This window comes from Pomacea canaliculata, linkage group LG11 (genome assembly GCF_003073045.1).
Source record: "Pomacea canaliculata isolate SZHN2017 linkage group LG11, ASM307304v1, whole genome shotgun sequence".
In the NCBI taxonomy this organism is placed as follows: Eukaryota; Metazoa; Mollusca; class Gastropoda; order Architaenioglossa; family Ampullariidae; genus Pomacea; species Pomacea canaliculata.
Window position 1 is genome coordinate 11,002,651 of NC_037600.1, and position 9,523 is coordinate 11,012,173.

Consider the following 9,523-nt stretch of genomic DNA (forward strand, 5'->3'; position numbering starts at 1 on the left):
ATCCGTTGCTAACGAAAAGCTTAGTGAAATCGCTAAAATCTTTGCACCCGATTTTCTGATAATAGCTACAACACTTAAAACTTTTATATGTCACTCAGTTTTAGGAGTAAAAGAATAGTTTTAATATCAAAGGAAACACAAAAACACCTACATTAAAAATATCCAACATGTACAGTCTCCGACTGACGATTCACATCGACGTGCCGGGTTACAAATGATCACCGAAAAGAAAGTCTGGAAATGATTTCCGGTTGAAAAAATAAAAGCGATACAAACTGGAGACATCTAGAAAGAGTTCATTAATGATACAGCAGACTCAGATAAATAATACAGAGATAGTGATAATAAAGGAAGCAACAACTAGGGTGTTTCGTTGTTTTATTTTTCACTAATATCCACATTTTCTGACGGGAGTAAAGTGTTTATTCCATTAGAAGCTTATCTTATTAGAGATTTTACCGGTTAAAACCGTTTGTTAGAAAGTCAGCTGACTGAATTAGGCGGCAGACGAACAGTTAAGAACAATAACAATATCTTAAATGATTAACCTCTCTTTATTTTAAGAATGTATCTTGGTGTTTGTTTGTGAATATATGTGTTTTATGCTTCATCAGTGATCAGTATTGTTCATTTTCATTATAAGTGTACATTCGTAAGCAGGCTTTCTGGAGAAGGATACTCATAGTTAAATATTGAACGCATACAAAGACGAATTGTGCATATTTTAGTAATATTGACTAGGCTATTAACATGTTAACACACGATAGTGAAAAACTAATAAGTCCAAGAGAAATCCCGTCACCCTACAAAATCAATCATTTAGTTCATAAACAGTACATCATTGTTTGTGATTACAGCGAAACATTTTCTATAAACTACACTCTTTCACCTGGTATAAAATAAGAAGAGTTTCATAGTCTAACTAAGATCCATTTCAAGTGAGTAATAATTTTAGTTAGTGGACAGCAGAAATCGAGAATTTATTCCTGAAAGAGTCCATCACAGTCTGTCTGTGTGTAGTTTGTCCACCTTTCCGCTGTTGTACAAAACATCTGTCGGCTGCTATTCTCGTCAAAAACTTTGTTATCGAGTGAGGGGAACTGGACAAAGGGGGAGGAGCGGCTTAACTATATTTTAACTGTAGACGAACAGTAACTTACACATGAACATCATTTACTGTCTCAGACTTTTTCTTCTCTGATATTTCTTATGTCATCTTAGATGTAGGAAGAGCTGTGACATGTTCAACAGACAACAAAGCAAAAGATACAAAACCTAAGGATTTTTATAAAGAACAAACAAATTCTGTACAAGTGTCCACTTTACAAAACAAACTCTTGTACGTCAGTATTAGAAAGTAGGTAATAAAACGGTTTCCTCTTTATTATTCATTAACTGACAATTTCCGAATATTTTCATGTTATTTCAGCTAAAGAGACCGTTATAGTCTCCACAAGCAATCCCAAACTCTTCTGTGTAATGTAGGTTGTACTTGTATCGCTCACCTTTGTTACTGAACTCCAAATATCAAATAAAGCAAAACAGGGTGGTGTTACATGTTTCGCTACAACACCTTGGTCCTCTCCGTTGACATAGAGGTGAAGGTAATTAAACGAGTCCACCAGTAATCCAACTCGACTCCCGACTACAAGTCTCTCAAGATCTTCTCCGAGCGAGGTTGACACCTAAAGAGAAAAATACTTGATACTTCTACCGTTTCATAAAGTATTGCGAGGGAAGTGAACACCTAGCTTAGTCCCAGTCTTTAATTCTAGCCTGCCCTGTTCCAGAATTATTCATGCATTGATGATAAAAATGAAATGCTTGACCTCTTCCAAAAATGTAAATGAAAAATGGACAAAGAAAGAGCTCTCGATTTACGAATAAGGACTGAATTATTGAAATCAATTAAGTATTTAGTTGAATTTCTTTCTTCTCAGGGGTTAATATTCAGATTGAGATAACATTCCAAGAAATCTAGGCAAATAACCCAGTTCAATTCTTGAGGTACACTTTTATAAAATTTACTGTGAATGATATGAAACTCATAGTCGCCAAAATAACATATCCCAGCTTTCCTATTGGCTGTCACCCTGTCTACGTCAACATATACACATCTGCTACTGAGGTTTTCTTCTTGGCGTCAGTTTATGTAATGGGATTTTAGTAGGCTTTTATTTACATTAGGGAAAAACTTTTAAATTTAATTTTAGGAAATAGTATTTGTCACTGAATTTCACCTGCTCGTTGCACATAGAAAGAATATAGAACTAAACCATTAAGAATGCTTTGTTGTATAAAAAGTTAAAAAGAAGGGAATGATAAATATCTTCACATTGCATGTATTCACCAAAGCACAAAGCCCTTTGTAGGGACTTGAAGCTATTAAACTTACATTTTCTCCCTGGTAGTAGATCCCATTGAACGAAACGATAACAGAATCTTCCAGGTCTACAGACATCTCTGTCACAAGGAGACGTGCAGGAGAAATTCTTGTCACTCCCAATGATAGCTCGTTGTGCTTAAATGATACTTTGTCCACTCTGACCTGTGTCAATATGAAAGTGTCATGACAGGCCAAACTGTGACAGCTGATTAGGATAACTACGTTTACTGAAATATGTCTTTCTCTCAGTAAAGTAAAAACAGTGACCAAACACAGACACTATGAATTGAGCAATTGTTCTAAGTAACCTTTCTTTAAAGTAGCGTTAGCTATTAAAAATACTACAGATTAATTATTTTGTTTGTGACTGTTCACTATCAAAAATAAAAATATATAAGATTAATTTTATTCTGCTTTATTAGTAACATTACTCATCCTTCTCCTAATCATCATTCTAGCCTAATATCTTACTTCATACAAAACGTTCGGCACCATAGCATCACGTGACACGACCACCCCGTTAGAGAAGGACCGTTGATGTATTTTCTCCGCGGTCCTGCTACCGTTCGTCACACAAATGTTGCTTCCATAGTTTTCGTGGAACACAAGAACTGGTTGCTTTGCATCCAGCTGTAAATAATATCCATTCTCGTGTCAGTAAAATTTATTAACATGTATTTTACTCGACATCTATAAAGTTTAATAATAAATAGTTAAGAAATTATAATTATAAAGTTCTAATAATATTTTATTATTAAATAACATAAATGCTTTGGTATTAGTGTTATTAAATTGAGTTTATAAGACGGGTTATTTGTTTTTAAGATCTCCAATCATACCCTAATAATAAAGTTTTGTGACTGTAAGAATCAACCTCCCTTACATTAAATCACAACATACCACAAACAGATCTATACAAATGTTTGAAGAAGGTACTGGCGATGTGATCTTCGGAAATACATTTTACGGTTAGCAGATGACCTAACTACAAATGTTAGCACTTCAAGAAAACATTCTTAAATAATTTTAACGAGCTAGAAGTGCGTGTGTGCCTTTTACTTTATATGTAAGGGACTGAGATAAGGATCTTGCTAACGGTCTTGCCAGTAACAGTGTCAGTGCTGACATTCAATGACATATTTGACACATCAGCTGCGCGCGCGCACACACACACACATACAGACGCGAGCATATTATTGTGCTTTGAGACTAGAAAGTGTTTGCTTGGAGCAAAAACCAGTTTTGAACTAAGTAAACAGTTTGTCCAGTTTCGCTTTCAGAAGGAACAATAAAGGACATCTTCAGTAGAATATTTCACAGCCATCTCTATATTAGCATCGTTTCTAAAGGGAAAGTAACCATGTTCTGTGTCAACTGTTTCTTGAAAGTTAAAGTGCAGTGGTTTAACCAACAGCTTCTGTAAATGTATTTCTCGTGTAAAGAAACTTGACCAATATTCTATGGACATCTGGACACGACAGTCTGTCATTCTGCTCACTGGTCAATGATGTCACCTGTGTACATCTGTTTCCTGGTCTGTCAGTCACGTGTGTGAATGGCGAGCCTTCAGTGGCCGCACTACCTGGAGATGACATCCTACCTGGTGACTTTACTGACTGGCCTCTGTACCGGGTCCATACTGGCTGTAGGCTGGCTGCCATTCATCAACATGGCCAGAACCATGGTAAAATAGTGGCCCAACATTCTGTGCTGTCTGGTATTTTGTAACAAGTTTATCTGTGGGTTTTTTCTCTTTGGTTTTTCAATTACTTGCGTCTTATTTAAGCAGTAAAAACCAGTCAAAAAAAGATCTTGAGAACGATGTAGAAAAGTCAAATTTCCTCTTTTTACTTCGACAGGCCTAAGAAACGGGTAATCTACACAATAATTCTTCGTTTCTGTATTGAAGTTTATTGTACTCTGAATTTTTTTTTTCAGACGTTAGATATAGCAAATTGTAACCGTAAAAGAAATATTCTATTTTTTAAATCTTTTTTTAAATTTTGTAAAAAATTCATTGGTCATCAGTAATTGGTTTATTATTACCTTGCCTCCTCTTATTTCTACTGTCAGAGCCTTCTCTGCCACATTGGCATCCGTTTACATCAAAGATAACTGTCAATCTGCCTGTTACAATGACATTCATTCCGTAACACATTTGAATGAAATTGAAAGATACAACTGCAACTGCTGCCTCCTACCGCGCAAGCACAAACACAATGCTAGAATAACACCAAATATCACGATGTAATTCTGCTAGAAGCTTAAAACATACTGATGACATGATTTGAAAAAAAGTATGCACACACATATAAAAAAAAACAATAACAAACGTAATTATAAATTTACCTCCAACATCAGTAGCTCTTGTTCTATCAGTCTCACAACTGCTTGACAACAATCTACACTTGACAAGTGCTTCACCCACACCTCTCGTTGCCAGTCACACCTAAAGTTGAGGCTGTTGACCCTGTCTGTCAGAGTCAGTCTCATGTGGATCAGTGCGGGACGTGGTGACACTGCCACCACTCGCGTCACAATGTGTTTGTGTGACGTCATCTTCCCATGACGAATGCTAAGGTCAGTCTTGACGTCACGTAATGAATTCCTGATTTGGAGATGTGACATGCGAGTCTTGTCCCTCAACTGGTTGCGAGCATCTTCCACCAGCTTGTGAAGACGGTCACATGTCTTGTCCACCAGCGCCATGTCTTCTTGTTCGCTGACATCAACTTCCTGTAGACGTGACGTCACCTGACCTATAGCCTGCTCTAGCTTCTGCTCCGCTTTTACCAGAATCTTTGTCAAGTCCTTCAGTGAATTTTGAGCTGACTGCATTTCATCGTCAAGATAGTTTGTTCCTCGGCATACTTTGTGTTTGTTAGCCTTACAGGCTGAGCAGACAGCGAGGCGGTGCTCGCGGCAGAAGTACTCCGCGTGTTTGTCGCCGTGGTCAGCACACAGTGCAGGGCGGCTGGCAGCCAGACGTTCAGGTGTCACAGTGCTGACACTCTCCACATCGTGACTGCGGGTCGCAGAAAGCTTTCTGTGAGCCTTTGTACACGTTGAACACAACATGTCCTGACACTGCAGACAGATGAAGTCCGCCCTGACGTCCTCACACACACAACAAAGGTGATCTTTACTCAGCACACGAGCGCTCTCCACCAGCGCTTCCATCACAAAGTCTGTCGGCAGGGCGTCAACAGTGGCGGACGAACTTCCATCTGACTGCTCTACTATAGGACATCTACACAGCGGACACCCGGCATCAGGCTTAGAATCCATCCAGGAAATGACACATTCTCGACACAGGAGATGACCACAGGGTAGAATCTTTGGTGTGGTGAAGTCATTCGTGCACACGGCACACTCTCTTTCGTGTGGCTCAGCCATCTTGAAAACTAAGTTACTGATGATACAAAGCATTCAAAAATGATGGAATATTTTTTCTAATCGTAATCGGAACAAAAGTTTCAAATACAGCTTTCGAAGATGAAGAATGGTGAGATCTAAAAGGGATGGAAAGAAAAAAGAAAAAAAATTCTGAAAGACAGTAAGAATAATGGAAGTTTTAGAAGTATCTTTTCCTCCGCAGATTATTTACATTTTTTTCATGAGCCTTGTCCATTGTGTTCTGCGATAAAAAACATTAACTCCCAAAAGGAGCAAATGAATAAGAAGTTTAACAACTTTCTTTTACCTTAAAGAAAACATATTAGAAATGTTGCTGATCACATGACTTCTTTTACAATTTTAATCAATGACATAGTTTTTCTTTTGTTACTTTCCATAAAATTAGAAACATCACCAGCGGCAGCAGCTAGTTTAAAATATAAATCATTTTTATTATAGTTTAGACAGCACAAACACTTTTTTACTAACGAATAAAACTTACCTTATTGTGCAAGACCAGGACCTGACTCATGAACTGTGTTTATTATCTTGGTACTTTAGACTAAAGACTCGAGAACTCTTTTGTTTAGGTTAAGTCCTCGTTATCAGTACAGGTCGTCTTTGTGGAGGTCACGTGACAATTGTAAGCCTACTAATTTGGGGATTCCCGTTAAAATCGTTTAGTTCCATTTTCAGTTTGTGTGTTGTAGAGAAACCTATTTCGAAACTTTTAAGCGAGGTTAATATAAAAAAGACAATTTTAATTACACTAACTTAGTTTATTTAGATAGCTTTTTCTATATATATATATACTTATTTATAATACAGGAATTTCTATGTGTAGTTTTTTGTTTAAAATCATTACTAATTATTATCTGAATTCTTTGTCATTTAAAAAGTTGTAACTGTCGTTGCTCTGATCTGAGCGTGTAGAGCAGTGTTGCTGATATATTTTTCTTGTTGCTCTCCTTAACCTTGTTTCCAAGGCCTTTTGGCTCCCTAAATGTTGAAGATGTAGTTGTAAGGACAGTCACTAATTGATCTGTTTTCTATAAACAAAGGTTACAGACACAGTCACAAACACGGAAATGTTTACTCAACACCAGTTCTCTCCCATATTCTGCTGTGTTAGCGAGTTATCTCGTGTTATCGCCCAAAAGATCGGGTGATTTCGTTCTATTTGATTGGCTATAGGTCCAGAGGGCATTTTAGCCATAACATGAAATACGACACAGAACACACAATAACAATGTCATGCTAAAAACAAATCATGACAATATGGCAAATAGGGGGACTGTATCCTGGGGGACTGTATTACTTCCGGAAGAAAATGGCATCTGTCAGCCATGATTGTTTTTATTTTTCAAAAAGTAGGCACTGCTGATGTGGAGATATTAGAAAGTGTCCTTAATTAGTCATGCAGTCTTATTTTTCAAAAAAAGTCAATATACACTACAACTGATAGAACCTTGGTTTAACCTAGTAAAGTCATAATAAACACAACACTAGTGCAGCGAGATGAGTCAGCGAAAATTGATGTGTCAGGTGGATTACAGGTGTGTCAGCATGATTTGACGAGCGGGGAACAGACATTATAAAACATTTCTAATGAATTTACAGCGATTACCTTTATAATTTATTAAGTTAATTACTAATATTACAACAAGAATGTCTCACCTTTAAGAAATAGAACAGACGAACGCCTCAATGATGGTCTGCGTCAAACGATCACGTGACTCTCGTGTATTGATTGTTCTTCTTAATTGGGGATTTCCGTTTCTTGGTGAGTAGACTAGCATTGATTTTTATTTTCTCTTATCCCAACTGTTCATCTCCCTAGTAATGTTCCACTACTTGTGTTTGGTGTGTTTAGCACAGGAGACAGGCGTCACTCAGTCACATGACTTCGTCCTCTCCTCTTTATAAATACTTTGTGTGTGGGACTGCCATCGCCTAGATGTCACCTTAGTTTGGCTCAGCTAATGCTTGATTGACATCAGGTTGTAGTCGATCTTTATGGCTAAAATCGTTTAGACACTCTCAGGTGTCCGCTCACGATTCATATAAGGATACCGGGTATTGTCTGTGTAAACTCTATAAGTCAGTGAATGACTTACGCGACTACGTGGTCTTCTCGTTTGTGTCAGCCATACCACATTATTCTTCCCTTCCTTCCCACTGGTCTAGTCTGAGGAATATGTATGTATATCTCCCTCTATCATTCGCTTCTCTCTCTCTCCCCAACCCTACCCCCAATGACTGCTGACATTAGCAGTAAAAAAAAAACCAAGTGTTTTAACGATATGAAAAATTAAATTTATCAATGCAACTGTTTTCGTTACTTATTTTCTCCACTGAGTTTCTTCGTCCCTTAACTATGACCAGTCGTTTGAGAAAGAAGGGGACATGTGTTTCATACTCTTTTCAGTAGGTTTCCCTTCAATGCGCCTGTTCACTCTTTGATATTATCAAACACAATCTTTTTTTTCCCATATACGTCTCGTCATCTCGGTACGATCCAACCACCTACAGCAGACAAACATAAGTCGGATAAACAGAAGAAGAATTAAAAATTATTAATAAAACTGGACAAGAAAAAATAATCAGTCTTTAAAATTACTAAACATTCACTCCAACCGAAAACCTACTTTCAGCTATTTACTCTATACAGAAAACTATTTAAAAAAAATTCCGCTCTAAATTTTTAAACATTCAAAAGACATCAACCACCATTTAAAAAAAATTGACATAGACACAGGCTCACCTCAAAAGGCTCAATTCGATAAATTTACCTATAAAGTCTTGTCAGGACTTCTTTTTGTTTCCTTTTTCCACACCGAGGAGAAGAATATCACATTCATCGACTCATTCAAGGAAGAGACCACCACACAACTCAAACAAAGCAAAACAAATCATTCTTTTTCATTCCCCCTACCCTTCACATTTTGATCTTTCGACAACCCTTATTTAAAAAACTTATGACACACACTTTTCGCTCGACTTTCGCAACTTCTTTCTTCCTTCCCTTTTTCCTATCCTTTTCCAAGCTAAAACTAAAACAGCAGGTCGATGACACCTACTTTCCTTTCTAAGCACAAATATATCTACAAAAGATCTTGTCTACACACATATAAATGATTTGCTTTAAAACTTTCGATATTATATTTATATGGGGTACTTATAAAAAAAAAACATTTCGTGAGTTGTTAAATTTGTGTGTTTATTTTTCCTTCTTTTGTATTACAACTATCAGGTCTGATGTTGAGTCGGAGTAATTGTTTTTTAATTGTCTACGGTTTGCTCCACAGGGTTTTGTTTGGTTTCCGTCTGAATTAATTAACTGTTAGTAAAACAATTCTCAAGTGGTTTACCCATTCAGGAATTTTTCTTCTTTTTGTAATAATAGAAATATTTTTTTTATGTAAGCTGTCATGGAAAATACCTTATAATTATATTTTATATCCTTTGTAGGGATTTGTTTCTAATAACTGCTTGCAATATGTTCTGTCATTTACAGTAAACTGGTAAACATACCTGAACGTTTTATGTAATGATGGATTTCGCATGTGTGGTTTCAACAAAATAGTGGCTGCAGGAACTAGTGCTGTAGCCCTTTAAACAAATGTGAATCGACTGTTGTGAAGAAAACTAGTATAATAATATATGCATGAGTCAAGTACTCGAAACTGTTTTGTGTTAAACTGTATACAGACTGAGAGATTAGTAAATATGCTGAGTATC

General features: G+C 36.8%; 1 protein-coding gene across 1 annotated transcript; it reads right to left on the reverse strand.

Annotated features, from left to right (window-relative positions):
- Nucleotides 1–377: 377 nt before the first annotated feature.
- LOC112576290 (E3 ubiquitin-protein ligase TRIM33-like) lies at nucleotides 378–7,747 on the reverse strand. Its single transcript, XM_025258640.1, has 6 exons — nucleotides 7,460–7,747; nucleotides 4,736–5,798; nucleotides 2,858–3,016; nucleotides 2,396–2,548; nucleotides 1,503–1,685; nucleotides 378–1,237 (listed from the first exon to the last, which is right to left on the reverse strand). Exons 2-6 carry the CDS (start codon nucleotides 5,780–5,782, stop codon nucleotides 1,208–1,210), a joined length of 1,572 nt encoding a protein of 523 aa, XP_025114425.1. The 5' UTR covers nucleotides 5,783–5,798; nucleotides 7,460–7,747; the 3' UTR covers nucleotides 378–1,207.
- Between the last annotated feature and the right edge of the window lie 1,776 nt (nucleotides 7,748–9,523).